This window comes from Podarcis filfolensis (genome assembly GCF_964270895.1).
Source record: "Podarcis filfolensis genome assembly, chromosome: 3".
In the NCBI taxonomy this organism is placed as follows: domain Eukaryota; kingdom Metazoa; phylum Chordata; class Lepidosauria; order Squamata; family Lacertidae; genus Podarcis; species Podarcis filfolensis.
The window spans coordinates 66,624,542-66,640,637 of record NC_139606.1 but is presented as its reverse complement, the minus strand read 5'-3'; the positions used below and the strand labels follow the sequence as shown (position 1 = coordinate 66,640,637).

At 39.8% G+C, this 16,096-nt stretch overlaps 2 protein-coding genes across 3 annotated transcripts in view; both read right to left on the bottom strand.

The window, feature by feature from the left end:
- ESR1 (estrogen receptor 1) overlaps nt 1-7,889 on the bottom strand; it is a 214,765-nt gene extending 206,876 nt beyond the window's left edge. The window contains exon 1 of one of the 2 annotated variants that reach the window (XM_083607966.1): nt 6,872-7,889. The gene's annotated coding sequence lies outside the window, so the exon portion shown is untranslated. The remainder of the gene's footprint in view (nt 1-6,871) is intronic. The other variant, XM_083607959.1, reaches the window with a different exon arrangement.
- Nucleotides 7,890-9,069: 1,180 nt separating this feature from the next.
- LOC310759014 (uncharacterized protein) overlaps nt 9,070-16,096 on the bottom strand; it is a 66,344-nt gene continuing 59,317 nt past the window's right edge. The window contains exon 21 of the mRNA XM_083605774.1: nt 9,070-15,019. Coding sequence (XP_083461900.1) covers nt 14,831-15,019 — 189 coding nt within the window. The 3' untranslated portion in view covers nt 9,070-14,830. The remainder of the gene's footprint in view (nt 15,020-16,096) is intronic.

Genomic DNA, 16,096 nt, shown 5'->3' with positions numbered 1-16,096 from the left:
GAGATTCTTTGGTGGTGGGTGGTTTTTTTGCTACAACGAACTAACCTTGCTGCCCACCATGGCATCAGCAAGAGCAACTGAATTCTGGTTTCTGGTGCATGAGAAAGGAACTGTAGACCTATCCTTGCGATCTGGATTCTGCGATTATCCCAGTATGAAGTAATATTATCATACTGTGAGAAAACTGATCATATGAATCATACTAAAGTGGCAAAATAAAGTTCTTTTATACTCCAACATAAAACTGGGATATAAGACATATAAAAGGGAAGTGTTTGTGATCTAGAGGTTTATTCTCTTCATAAATCAGATCTTTGCCAGTTAACTAGGCAAAAGGGTACTCAACAGAAGTGCATGACATAGCATTGCAGCTGAAACAAGCTTATAAAAATATTTTGTAATGATAAAATAATTAGGAAAGATATTGCCAATCTGCATAAATATCATTTCCCAAATAATTGTGAAATAAATGTAGACAGATATCCAGAAATAATCAAATATTTCTTCATCAAGACAGAGATGCTGATATCCATGTGCTTTTTGCCAGTCACATTGCAGAACTTTTGGTTAAATATTTACAGTCCACCCAAGGCCTGCTGGGGCAACATCTCATTTTCTCCCTAGAGGCTTGTAGGGATTGCAACTTTATTATCATGGTCATCATCGTCAATTACATGATCATTAATTAAATTTCTATACCTCATCTGATATACAATACTATAATAACAAACAAAAACACTCCTCCACAAAGTTTAAAATGCCATAGATTGTTCTTATTATTAATATTATCCAACACAAACCCATTGAAATGAAAAAGATTGTGTTCTGCCGTTATGATAGTCTCTAACTCTTTTTGGTTTTATGTCCCTTTGCTTTTACCTGTTTTTACAAAAGGGGGGGGGGTGGAACAGTGGTGAGAAAACTCTCAAATGTCCCTGATTCTGTTTGATGCAAATTTACACTTATTAAATATATAATGTATTAGGCATTATAGCTGATGTTAGGCATTTTCCTACCACATTCCTTTCTTTTTAAGTCACAGATGTGTCCAAATAACTTATTCCCTTCATGTTCTGGCTTATTTGGGTGTGCAATAGCTGACCTTTATCTGATTGGCATCTGATAGAGCACTGGTATGTCATTCTGTTTAAGAAAAATATATGCACTCTGTTGCCCTGGAGTGGGGAGTGGATGGACAATATTTTAGGAATTATCATTGCTACTCGTGATGCTTGTTTGTTTTCTTATTCTTTCAAACATGGCATACAAAACGCAAAAGTTATGATTACTGTTTTTAATGACACGGAGACAATGATTGTAACTATCACAATATGACAATACAGCCTCATTTCTCCCCTCTGAGATGGACAAATAAAATATTAAGAAGTGATTTAACTTCTTGCCTGCTTTATTGTTTAGAGAATGCCCTGGTACAAAGAGGCATGTTACCCTTAAGAACATCAACACATCAGCAGACATACCACCTCTGTTTAGATCTCCAGGTAACTAGTACATCAAATCCTATATATGTATTCTATCATATCAGCTTTTGATCATACTTGGATCTCTTATACTTTCAACTTAAGAAGATCAACAATAATTCACAGAATTACAAACATCAAAAGCAGACTAATGCCAGGAATAAAAACATGCTATTATCCTAGCATCCATTTCTAAATCTGCATTATATTCCAGCCATTTGAATCAATAAAAGAAGCATTCTGATAGAATAAGTAAGGCAGCTTACTTAAAACATTTACAAGAGAAAAACCCAAATTGTTAATTCAGTGTATAATTCAAGTACTTTCCACTTTGACTTCTGATGTGTCCACCTGTATTAGATGTGCATGTTGAGTATTTTCAACTCACACATCATGATTTCCTAAACCCAGATAAACTATTCCCCCTTTAAGACTGATCAAATGGATCAAATGCAACTGCAACTTAAAATGTTGTAAGAACTGTAAGAATGCTACATAATCTCACATTTATTTTTCATGTTAGTTTCTTGTAACATACTACTGTATATAAATGAAAAATGTTACTATATATTAACTGTATTATTGCTGCATCTCAATGAAAAGCCCACTCTCCTTTTCTATTCTGTTGCTATTGTGCATTGTTAAGAGTTGCATATCTAACAGATACAATATTAAAGAGCAAAGGGGGGGGGGAATAAAATAACTTATTTCTAACAGCTGGTATTTTTTTAGAAATAGGATGCTAAAATCAGACACACACACACACACAAGTGCTAACTCTATTTGTTCTTAGAAATATCACAAACCTTTGAAGAAAACCTCCTACAGAGCTACTTGTACCAGACTCAACCTGATGTTTTAAAATCAGGCACAGAGATCTCCAAGCATTAGGTTGGCCCAATCTGAACTATTTGCTTTATTTGTACAGTACGAGCAACCAGTTAGTGTAGCAGATCATTCCCCCAAAAAAGAATGACCCAGTAAAATTGCTCTTCCTTTTTCTGTATCTCTGGTTTAGAATCATTATCTGTTTTCCTGGTGTAGTCTTAATGCTGTACATTTTACAGAGTATATAGTTCATTACATGACCAACTGGTCATGTTGCTCAGATGCCTGATTGTCATTTTCCAAAGCAACTACTCTATTCCCAATTTAAGAATGGTAAGTGCAATGCCAGTGGACAGCAAAAGTGGTCTAAAGACACTCTCAAGGCAAATCTTTAAAAATAAAATGTAAACACCAACAACTGGGAATCACTGGCCTGCGAGCACTCCAGTTGGAGAATAGCCTCTACCAAAGGTGTCATGAACTTTGAAAAAGCACAAACTCAGGACAAAAGGAAGAAACAAGGTAAGAGGAAGGCACGTTTGGCAAACCCTCACCGTGATCAAGTCCCACCCAGAAACCTATGTCCCCACTATGGAAGGATGTGTGGATCTAGAATTGGCCTCCAGTCACTAATGGACTCACTGTTAAGACCATATTCATGGAAGACAATCTTACTTAGCTACAAGTGATTGCCAAAGAAGAAGAAAGAAAAAAGATAGTTCATTAATAACAAATTAAGTACAGCTGATCTGAGTGCTGTAAAAGTTTTTTTAAAACTTCAAAGGGCTTCTTAAAGGCTGTGAATCAATCAATCAAGCTCAAGGTGGCTTACAAATATATATAACAAACATAACAAAAGTAGTCATAAACAACAAACAAAACATCAAAAGCTACACAACCAAACTGAACAGTTTCCTCAAAAATCATAGGATACAAAATAAAGCTACAAAAAAATAACAGTAACAGCAGCAACAACCTCCTAGCTGGCCAAGGACCAGGTCACCTGAAAGACCCAACCAGATTGCTGCAATCATCATCCTGACTGTCCTGCAGCTGCCTTGCAGTCATTTCGCTTGCATTCAAACCAAAGTTTCAGTCCAGCGGCATCTGCATTTTGGAACACTGTTCCTACAGATGTCCGGCAGGCACCCACAATTTTGATGTACTGATTTGATTGTATTTTGGTGTAGACTGCCTTTATATATTTATTTATTTTTACGGATTGGTGGTTTATTAATACCCTTGTAAGTATTGTTTAACTTCAAGCAAGGTGGGGGCCTAATGCGCTTTCAGTTCATACACTGGAACAAGTTCTGGGCTATATAGAACAATGGTTTCTATGCCCCTCTGAAAAGAATTAAATTTCTCATTCCTCTAATCTCTAAAACAGGAAAGATCAGCCTGGGGTCCTGAGATATTGTTGAATAATTTATTTATTTGACTTATTAGTTGCATGTTACCCAAAGGTCTTACAACACATTTAAAAACAGAAACATAAATGCATTACAGCATTACAAAGGATGCATCTGAAACACACGCACCTTGACCACTATCACCCCTAGCAACCGTGGCCAATGGTCAGGGATGATGGGAGCTGTAGCCCAATAATATCTGGGATCCCAAGGTTGGGAAAGCCTTTTTTAGATAAACTAGAATGAATATAATGCCATTTGGGAGAAATTCTTTTTGAAGTGAATAAGAAACAGATGGATCATTTTCGATAAAGACACTTTTAATCAAGTGTAAGCACTTCAGTGTAACAGCCACCAGCTCATAAATCATAGGTTTAAAATTAAAAATCCCAAGCTGGTACTTCTGAAAAATTAGATTCTGAAGTGCTCTAGAGATAATTAGCTTTGCTTTTACTCTGTCAGCAAAGTCATTCCAAAGCCTTTAAGGCTTATACAGAAGAATAGAAAGAAGTGCAAATGGAAGTCTCCTTGTGCTTCCTGCCCACCCCTTCTCACTACAGCCAACAGTCACTTGTCTTCCACCCCAAAAAAGCCATACCTGGAGTGGCATGCAATGTTGTTGTGGGACCTGCAGTTGGAGGCAGAATCAACAGAATTTGAGAAATGTCTGCCACTTATGGAAGAGCAGTTTAGATTCAAGTCATACCATTTTGCAAAGTTGACTAGGAATATTTTATTTCAAAGACACTGGACACACTTCAGAGAAATGGAAGTACAGATCAGCAAGTGGGAGCTGCGCAAACATACAGGTGGAGTGAAAGAAATGGGGTACAAAGAGTGAAGAAAAGTCCTTTGCCCCACTCTTGCACCTGCCACCCTTTCAGAGTTTCCTATTTCCCATCTGTTCCCATGCTCCACCCTTTACCCAGCTCTCACCCATAGCCATTGGTGGTGGAGACAGAAAGAAAGTAAAGCACTGTATGTTCAATTTCTTACCCACACCAACAGGGCAGGACATAAATTGAAATATCCCTATAATCACTTACAAAAGATACAATCTATATCCATTGCTGGAATTGTATCAGCCATGAACAATGCATTTCATGCTACATTAACTCTGTGGAAATTAACTGATCCATATATAATTATACCTTGTGCGCTGTTTGTACTTCTAGAAAAGTCAGTGGAACTGAATTAAACATATAGGTAGTCTCAGACACACAGTGTATTTGTATGTGTCTAGATTCTCTCTCTTACACACACACACACACACACACACACACACGATAGATAAACAGATAGACAGACTCTTCTGTCATCATTATTCCCTAAAATGTTGAATATTCAAATATATTTCCAAATGGACTGAAATAAAATTAATTTAGCAATAATTTCACATGGGAACAGTAAAGCAAGTTCACTGGGCAGACTCAAGATAACCTCTGTTGCTTGGGTAAAGCACATGAGGCATGCACAATTTATAAAGAATTACTTCTGAAATTTAAATCTACCCATATTCTTCATATATTGTCCTTTTTTAACTAAACAAAGGCAGAATCATGAATCCTTCAACCTGGAACATCAGTGGCTGCATTTCCCCCCTCCTTATAGACAATAAGGTGATAGAAGACGTAACAGTTATTGACTACAGTACTATGATCCAGGGTTCCCAATGAACACGTGTGGGTTTTAGGTGCACCTAAAACTCCACCTACACATAGGCTGCTTTGTTCTTTTCAATGACTCAGGTAATGCTATATATATCCTATGAGGAATTCCACTTCCACATGTGAACAGGGGAGTTCCCTGTTCACTGCATGTTCCCACATGCAACAGGGGAGTCCTGGATGTGTGAAGCTCCACCAGAGCTTTGGTTCAGGTCCTATTAAGAAAAGATATCTCTGTGAGATACATGTGCTTCGATTCACAGGGACTTATTTTTGGGTAGACATTTTTTAGCAAGAACATGCTGTTAGACCCTTGGAAAATTTGCCATGAATACCCTACATTTTCTCTCATATCCAAAAAGGCCAAGGGCCAAAAGGCTGATTCAGTCATGGTGCCTTAGGAATCCATCACTGCCCATGACATTCTACCACACAGTGCCTGCAAAGTTACCAGATAGCAGCATATAGTAGTCCCTGCTCTGTCCCTGCTCACACTGTAGAGATGGTAGAATGGTTGAATGCTACCATTCTACCATGAAGCAGACGAGATACGGTAATTCTTTTGCTACTTTCCATCCAGAAGCCCTTCATCAAAAGAGACATCACTGCATTGTGGGCGTGAAGAATGGAACTGCTGTCCAGGTCCATCATTGGTAATTGGTTTTTTGGGACCTGACTACTCCTCCTTGGTCAACTGTGACAGGCAAATAGTTTGGAGATATGTATGCCTGACATTTTTTGAAAGGCAATATGCAGCAGTGGTCTTCCCTTGTCCTATGAATCATCCAGTGACCTTTAAAGCTGACAACGAAATCTGACATTTTTTCTTTTGCCTGCTGTTTGAAAGCCTTTGCTGAACATTGTTTGTGCTGATAAAACCCAATAATTAATGTTTTGGATAAGAAAAAATATGACTTCTGTATAGGATTTGCAGTGGCTGCCTGTTAATTACCAGCAATTAGGACCCCTCCCATTCCTAGTACCTTCTGGGTGAAAAACAGCTTTCCTTTGAGGTTCAAAATCTAGAGCGGCTTAAAGCCAGATCTCTTTGAAAGTAAGGTTACCCCTTCAAACATTTGTTTGAGTTTAGCGAGTCCACACTTTTACTGCTTTACCATAGACTACATATGATTTGTTTATATTGATTTTTTGGTCTCCTGTAGTATTCACTTTAAGTCATCCGTGGCCCAAAAAAACAAAAAATAATAATAATAAATTTAATAACAACAATAATATTGCTTGCTAAAGTCCCCTGAAGATACTTATTGGCCCATCTGCTCTCTGACTCAAATGGCATCGAGATGCTGTGAACTACAGCGCCCATCTCCCCTAACCATTAACCACGCTGTCTGTGGCTGACTGAAAGTCACCATTTGCATCCCCCTTGCTCCAAAGTCATTTCATACAACTTGTGCCAACAAATTCAAGTACTCTTGACAGGGAGACGCAACCAAACCAGGGAGAAGCAAACATTGGTACTTACCGTGATAAGTTCCTTCTCCGGGTGAGGGCGCCCTGATAGGCCTATGGCAAGTGGAGTGGGGCTGAGGCCTGCAGGTAGGCCCAGAGCCTGTGCCAGGCCAGGCAAACAGGAGCTGCTGGTCCCTCACAACCTCCGTGGCTGGGGGACTCGCTGCTGCTGCTGCTGGATTCAGGGAGACTCCGGGTCCCCCTGCAGAGAGATTCATCTCTCAAACGGCTCTGAGGAAAGCCCCTTCCGCTGCACTGAAGCCCTTTCCCGAGGCTGCCCACCCCACACAAAAAGCCTCCCAAGACTGTAGGCACGGTGTGGGGTGGGAAGGCCATGAAACGGACGCCAGGAGAAGGGGAAGGAGAGAGTAGAAACCTGGCAGGAGTTGCGGAAGGGAGCAGAAAGAGGAGCCGGGAAGAAAGAGACAAAGGAAGAAGAAAGTCCATTCCAAAATGGCGTTCCCGCCTTTTCTCTTTTGCCTAGAGCAGCCGGCAAAGCCACGTGCGGTGGGGCTGTTAGGAAGTGGAACTGGAAATGGGCTTGTCTTAGCCTCACGTGTATTCTATTAAAAGATTTTACTGTCTGCCAGTGGGGAGATGGGCAGAGGCAACCCAAACAGCCTCTCCCCCCCTTCCTCCTACAGGAGAATGTCCCTCCTTTCAAGCAGCAACGTGTTACATTCACTTCACTTTTTAAGGTGCACACTTTAAAGCTTGTAATCTGTGAAGCCCAGCAATGTCCACAATCCTCCCAGGCCAGGATTGAACACCTGAAAACTGTTTTACACCAATCCGGAACACTGATACCAATATTGAGCCTATGAAACCAGTGTACTTCCTCCTTCAGAAGTTTACTTGGACCATGCTAGGAGCCAAGGGTCATCACGCAGCCTTAGTGGGCTTGGCTAAATGTATACCCCTATAGCTCCTTGTCTCTTAGGGCAAGATTGCTGGAATAGGGCTCCTATCTTAAATTGAGCCAGATCATTTGTCCATATAGCACAGTGACATCTAGGTGTGAACTCTTTTTTGTTGTTTAGTTATTAATTCCAAGTATTTATTTAATAAAGTTTCACTTAATTTCTTACTCATTTGCTACAATTACATTTGTTTCACGACTGATGCAGAACTAGCTTATTCTTTCCTTCAACTTCCATTTGCGTTGGCTTCCATTTATTTCAGTGTGTGATCCAGACAGTCTTCGGCTGCCTGCAACTTTAGCGGTCTCTATTCTAATGTTTAGACACCCAACTACTCCTTCAAGGCATCAGATCTGCCACATCTCTGTTAGATTGCCTATAAAATGGGGGCGGGCTTTTTCCATTTCAAAAGGTGCACAGGCATGGCCTGTTCTCTTCCTCTCCCCCTATAAGGCTGCTTCAATTGAAATGGGTGAAACAAATTTTTAAAAGAGCAAATGTATTTTCATTTGGAACTAATTCATTTGATCCCCATTTGTTTTTATAACTAAAATAGAGCTCATTTGTTTCATTTATTATTTATTTTGAAAACAAATATACACTGGTCCTTTCAGCTCTGCTTCCAAAAGAGATGCAGCAGATTGAATGCAGGACCCTTTTCAAGAAAAGTATGTGCTCACCTACTGAGCTATGGGGCAGGGGGTGATGTGTGAAGGATTGGTGATGTGTGAAGAATTGGTTCTAAATTTTCCTATCTTTATTAATGCTGGAAGCTAAGACTGCAATTGTATGCACATTTAACATAGGACCACTTAATATAATGGAACTTACTTCTGAGTAAACAGGCAAAGAACTGAGTTACAATGCATTTAGACTGCAATCTTAAACCAACTTACCAGGGTGTAAGTAAGCACCACTGAATTAGGGCTTACTTCTGAGTAGACATGGTTAGGCATGTACTAGTAATTTATCTAATTAATTTCAAGTTTATGCCAAGCTGTCCTCCCCAGCCCCAATAGGTCTAAATATTGCATGCTCCAATATAATGCCCTCCTTAGGACTGTGGGAATCATTTAAATGTTGCTTGTGGTTTTATAGGATTCCTTATATTTCTACAAACATAAAATTGACAAATGTTTCTCAGCATGAAGTAGACTCAAAACAGATCTATTTTATATGCACACAAACCGTGTACATGGCTCCTATAATTTTTACTAGCTGAATATTTGAAGCATATTGTAATACCAGCCAATTGAAATGAGGTTAAATAAAAGACAAGCAGAGGCAGCAGTAAACCTCCAAAGATTTATTTTAACATACTGATCAGAACAGTTGTTTAAAAGCAAACAGTAAAACAGAAAGTTTCTACTGTAAATCTATAGCAATGACATTTCTGTCAATTCAAATAGTGATCACTAGAGACTACAGTCCAAAGCTTAACCAAATTAAAATAGATTCACGGTGTTTGCAGATGGTGCTTATTGTGATGATCAGTGTTCCTCATTCATGGAAGTTTTCTTGCAGCAGTCACATGACATTGTCATCAAATGGCAATCTATTTCTTTTGTCTTTTAATCTGAATTTATTCTTTTAAGGGAAAATCCAGTATGTTAAAAAACAACCACCACCTGTTATGATGTTTCATATATATTTTCTGAAACAACCTAAGCAAATACAATATGCCCCTTTCCCTCCTCCTCCCCCAAGAGCATGAAGCAAGTATTTATAGGAATAGTTTGCAAACAATCACCATGTACTTTAACCTATAAATGCTCTCTGCACTGTCTGGCAGAGTTATTCCAGGTCCTCGCCTATTTGCACATGCCAAATGAAGCCTCGTGAAATGTGCCCCTTGATTTTTGTATTCTCTGAACTGTCATTTCAGCTTTCAGCTTTTCTGTTAGGACAATTTGCCGTATTCTGTTGAACTATTCTTCAATCTATTCCTCCAGTTCTTAGACGCTGTCATATGGGCTGCTGTCAACAGGTACATGGTAAGATTTTTATGACACAAATCCTTAGCCTCTCACTCAACAAGTTGACAGTAAGGTCATGGGGTGGGGGTCACTTTCCTTTGTTGGGTGATCTACAATCCTGAAAATCTCCATCCACGAAACCTGAATTTCTCTACATCACTATGCCATTTGTGCTACTTCAACAATCCATATGTCATATTAACCTACCACCTAGAAGCATCCTCAGTAGCTGGAAATTAATTGCTATACATTTATTATGATAAACAATATATGTCATAGATGTAGCATGATTTTTTTAGGTCTTAATTCTCACAAAGACCAGTTGGTTCATTCTGTATTCTCTCTTCCAAACCCACAAATTATTGTATAAGATTTTATGGTGCGTTAATTTCTAAATATACAGTTTCTATTTTTGTGGAAGCTCTCAGTATATCTAGATTAAGACAGCTGTGTATGATATTATCAAAAACAAAAATTTAGATTTAAATAATATAAATTTGCCCTGTAAAATTTCCTCATTAAAAATTCAGAAGATGATTAAGTTTTGCTTTCAGCAGACACTAATTGCATAGTTCAATAACCCCTCTGAACTTTGTTCACATTGAACTTATTTTTATTTGCTTTGACTAAACGAGCACAGAAGCAAAGCAAATATTGTCAATATTAAAACTTCTTTATTCCCGAGTTGTAGCCACAGATTATGATGTCTTTGAGTTACAGTGCATGAATACAAAATCTTTCCCAACTGCCTGTATTTATGGATCCATACACACAGAATTGTTCTTTTTAACATTACCAAATAATTGGGGTCGATCCCCCAATTATCATTACCAAATAATTGGGGTCAATTCCCCACCCCCTGCTTCCCTTCTGCCCTCTGCAAGTTTGTATTTTCAAGCATTTCAAGCATGTGCAATCCTATGAACATTTAATTGGAAAAAGAAGATATCTCAGTGGACTTACTCCCAGGTAATTGTGTGCTGCATGGGATTGAAGCCAAAGGCACATTAGCTAGGAAGCAGGTTCAATGAAATCAACAGATTTCCTTCTGAGTATAGTCAAGAGTGTGTGCTACACAGCTGGAAGGGTATTTATTTAAAAGGTTTATAGATCACCTTTCTACAAATGTTCTCCAATACAACTCAGAGTGCACTTTCAGTTTCCATTGATTAAATTACAGCCAGGTGTCTCTGTGTGTTTTTATGAAAAAGAAAGAAAGAACTGGGAGCTTGAGTTATAAAAGTTTTGAAAAGCTATTAAATATATACTTAGCAGCTGGTATCCTATCTACTCACAGACAGCAGAACAGAAAAGGCAATTTCTGACAATCCCTCTCCCTACAGTACCCGCTCCCCCCAAATCTGCCCAACCCTCTAGGGTAGATTCAGAAGGGACATGAGGAGCTGCATCAAAGATGAGAGGCGTCACAAAATTATTATCATACAGAGTGACCACAGCAGTTTTTGTGCCAAAACTGGCCCTAAACCCAGATTGAAATCGATCTAGAAAATTAGTTTCCTTCAAGAACTCCTAGATATGGTCCGCAACCACCTGCTCAAGAACCTTGCCCAATAAAGTTTCTGTGATTCAGTTCTGTTATTCTATGAACCTCTGCTTAAAAACCTCCAAGGAAAGAGAGTCTGTTCCACTGTCAAACAACTCTTCCTTGTCAGAAAGCTCTTACTGATGTTTAAACAGAATCTCATTTCTTCTGACTTGAATCCATTGGTTTGGGTCCTAAAAGTGCAAGGGTCCTGAGCACAAGTGAACCCTGGCAGATCCAAGCACGTTTGTCCACATCCTTGAGCCTCACTAACTGAAACTCATCCAACATAACCAGACTAGAAAGTGCTCTGGACACTCTTTGATATTCATCTGCTGTAACAGCAGAGTCAAGATCCCAGTGGATTCAAGCAATTTTATCCTCAAAATGCTTTGCATACAAGTCGTAGCGGTTCTGCCGCTTCCTTCTGGCTAGACTCTTAAGAAGTCTTGCACTACCTGGAAAAGCTCTGCTAGTTGGCACAATGAGGATTCAGTTCACTCCCACTGGCAGGCATGGTGATGATGCCTCACCAGTGTTCTGGAGTACACCAGGGAGCCAAGCAGGTTCCATGAAGCAGGAGAGGCACTATGGGGCAATCATGTCAACGGCCTGAACCATTCAGATGTTCCAGAGGTCAGACAAGTTTTTGACAGCAGCGCAAATCATATCAGCTGCTATCTGGAATCTCACAGAATCCATCAGCCTCTGAGGGTGGACCAACCTCATGGGTCCCCCACCTCTGTAGAGGGGGAAATGTACTGAAAGTCTAAATCTCAGCATGAAGTGATCTGATCATGACAAGGGGCTGATGTCAATATCCCCCACTTTCAGACCACCCTCTTCCTTCCCAGTTGAGAAAACAAGTTCCAGAGTGTGGTCTGCTATATGCGTTGGGCCGGTGACATGTTGAGACAGCCCCACTGTTGTCATGGCGGCCATGAGTCACCCCAGAGTCAGTCACCTCAATATGGATGTTAAAGCCTCCCAAAGCCAGCAGTCTGGGAGTCCTCAACACCACTTCTGAGACCAGTTCTGCCAGCTCAAGCAGGGAGACCGCTGGGCAGGGAGGTGGGCGGTAAACCAGCAGAATCCCTAATCTGTCGCAATTGCCTATCACTAGGAACGCACACTCTGGATCACTTCCCAACTGGACAAAGAAATGGAATTTCTACAGACTACAGCAACTCCTCCTCTCCGACCCTCCTCTGCCCTGATGCTGCACGGAGTACCAAGGTGGTGGGCACAGCTGGGTGAGACCAACTCCACCCTGCTCACCCACCCAGGTCTCAGTGATACAGACCAGTTCGGCCTCCGCATTCATAATCAGATCATGGATGAGGGAGGCTTTACTCAGAACCAACCTAGCATTCAGCAGCAACAGCCACAGACTCAAGGGCGGGCTGATAGGACAACCACAATTCCCCAGTTGGAGGAAGGGCTAGCATATGGCACAGTCACTAATTGCTTTTGCCATATGCCCCTTCCCCGGCTTGTGCTTCCATACCTCTCCTTGTCGAGAACCACTGAAATTAGGGTGGCCCCTGCTCTCCCTAGCTCCTCTCTCCCAGGTACATCCTACGTCTCTTCATTTAAAAATAACACCCCCCCCCATTTTAAAGCACACACTTTAAAAGCAGTTAAAAATAATTCAAAACACTTTAAACAGGGCAATAAAAACAGCAGCAGAACCTGCCAGGCCAGGTGAGAAAGGCCTGTAAAGCAGTAAGCAGGTCCTCCAGGACTCAAAAAAGCTGCATCCCCCTCTGTTCTCTTTCCCAGTTTCACAGCCAGTCACATCTGAATACATGAACGCCAAGAAACCATAATAGAACAGCTGACTTGGTAAATGTCTAAACTACTGCACCAACATCTAAGTGGCACCGAAACTTAAAATTGCTAGGTCAATTACTAAAAACAAATTAGAACCACATGGTGTTAATTAGGTATTACTTAATGCAAAACAGATTCATTATAGAGTACTTAAATGGTTCTATTTGTTCTATTTCTTTTTTGCTTTTTCAACTATATGCATTATGGAAGAGGTGGTAAATCTTAAGAATATGGAGCATCATCATCAAAGTTCTGTAACAGAGCTGGACAAAAAAAAACCCTGGCATCATCTGTCTGTGGCTATATGGCAGCAAAACTAGAACTATTTATGGGTGGCGCCAGACAGAAAAGTGTTCCAGATTAACTAATCCAGAACAAATAATGCCCCGTTTCAATTTTAACCATGACTACCTCAAATTTTTAACTCCCAAATTTTATGCAGGTCTACTCAGACAAAAATCCCACTAGATATGATGGGGTTATTGTCAAGTACAGATTTATTCATTTTCAGTACTGTAGATCAATACAGCTGCTGTTCTGGAAAGCAAGTGAAAGTAACTCCTTTCTGACTTTACTGTACTGTATGCACACAAACTGGAGGGGTAAGAAAGGGAAAAGCAGAAATGGGAAGAGAGAAATTCTAACGGGAAGGCAGAATTGGGCAGCTTCAGAAAGCAGCAGGGGTTGCATAAAGTGGGGCTGAGATTGTAACTTGCACATCTGTGTCCATCTGTGAACAGTGCAACAGAGTGTTCTTTTGCAGAATTTCTTGTAAGCATTAATAGTTGAATGAGGTGGAGCTCTTGGATTCATCTTTTTTTGTTCTATTTTTTGTCCAAGGAATTTCCCAGCTGCAACTAATCTGTCATGTTATTCCCATTTGCTCTCAATTTTTAAAACTGGTAACCTGTCGTAAGAAATATAAATGAGTGATACGTAAGAGGGGAATCAAAAATCCTGTTAAAGAGCTCTCTTAAAAAAATTTTAAAATCTTTGGCACAGTTTTTAGGATGTTCTTCATCTGTTAACTAAAGACAGTTGTAATGTGGCAGCTTGAGTAGAAAAAAACCAAAAGTACTGTAGTGGAGAACAGCTATAAAAAGAAAGACTGGAAAGAATGCAAACTGGGATGCCTTGGTGTGAAAGTGCTGAACTGATTATTGTGCCCAGGCAAAAGAACATTAATGACTTGTGGAATACTCTTATCTTTCGTTTTGCAAAACAAGTGCATTGACACATAAACTTGGATCCCAAAAAGGACTCATGGAACAGGGTTGGTGGAAAGGAACTTCTATGGCCCCTAAAATAAGGGGACCCTCTGTGGTGGGGTGACCTGCGGCAGATGAACTGATCAAAATTGGGCTCAGGCAGCGTCCATGAGCAAGGTCTCACTAATGGATGACAACGGTAATAATGTTCTTTCCATTTTTGATATCCAGTGCATAAGATGTTCAGCTGTAACAGAATGCTGTTTATTAAGATACTTCATGGCTATTGAACTTCATGGGTATTGATTGATCTTCTGAAATGTATTACAGACATTTACATTTTTTTAAAAAAGCACTCTCACTGTAGGCCCTCTATAATTTTATCACCAAAATTCGGTATCAAATCTTGGAACATTTATAATGGCAAAGAGAAGAGGACCACCAGGACAGGAATTCTACTCAGTCCTCGTTACTGTTGCAAAGGGAACGTGTTCAGTGGAGAAGCTGCAATGCTCCATCTTGCCTCACCGACATATCTTTGAAGCAGACACAGGGAACAAAGTGATGTGGATGGGAATGGATCAGCCCCTCTAGACGAGTAATTATTTCATAGTCGGGAAGAGCAATAGTGGCAATATTGAGACCCAGCATTCGGGAAACAACTTCTCTGAAGTCCGCCAGCTGTAAAAACAAAAGGGGGGTGGGAGAGATTAAATTATATCTCATGTCTCCTCCTCCCATACCAATCTGTCCATGCCATAAGCATCTAAAGATCTTCTTCAATTCTCACACCATTTATGCTAAGGTGGGTGGTGGGCAGGCAGAGAGCCTTTGGGGTGAGGCACACTGCCAAGGAATGCAGGGAGTGTTCCTGGTGTCTGTTGTTATTTTGGGGCCAGAGGAAGATGGTTTTGCTTGTTTGCTGCCCTTTTAAGATGCTTGGGTTTTATACCAATTTAAGTTTGAATGTTTTATGCTGCTGTTTTATTGCTATTGCTATTGCTTTGTTTGTCTGAAAAGGCTTTTGTTTTCAATATTAATCCTCACAAAAAATAACACATTGCATAACGAAAATGTAAATGAACGTAAATGAATATAACCAAGATCATATTACAAAATTATAAGAATGCAAATAAATTCTATGGATTATATATTGTCCTCAGCCTTATCATTGCAAAACGTAATAGGTAAGTGCTGGACAAAGTTCTATAAATTTAGTTGTTTGTTGGCTTTTTTCTCTTATATAACATGTAAAATTGATTACTTTTATTATGTTCCAAATCCTCTCAAGCCAAGCTAAAAATGATGATGCTTTCCACACTTTTTCTTTGGGCATTTTAAAAAAGATTTAAACCTATTTCCAGGGCTAACTCTGGGACTGTATCTTGTAGATAATTCAGTAACAATATTTTTGAGTAATTTAATAACAAATATCCATTCTTTTCTAAAATAATAATTTTGAATGGTAAACCAACATGTCTGAATTACTGGACAGTGTGTGTGTGTGTGTGTGTGTGTGTGTGTGTGTGTGTGTACATTTTGCACATTGACCATTACATCTCCAGCACTTGTAATCACAGTATATCCTAGAAAGTGCCACAGGGTTCTATCCTAGGCCCCTTGTTGTCCAAAGTCTTTATAAATGCCTTGGGTGAAGGAATTGAGCAGAGGTTCATCAAATTTACACATGACACCAAGCTGGAAAGGTAACTAAAGTTGCAGAAGACAGAATTGGGATTCAAGATGACCTTAACAAAT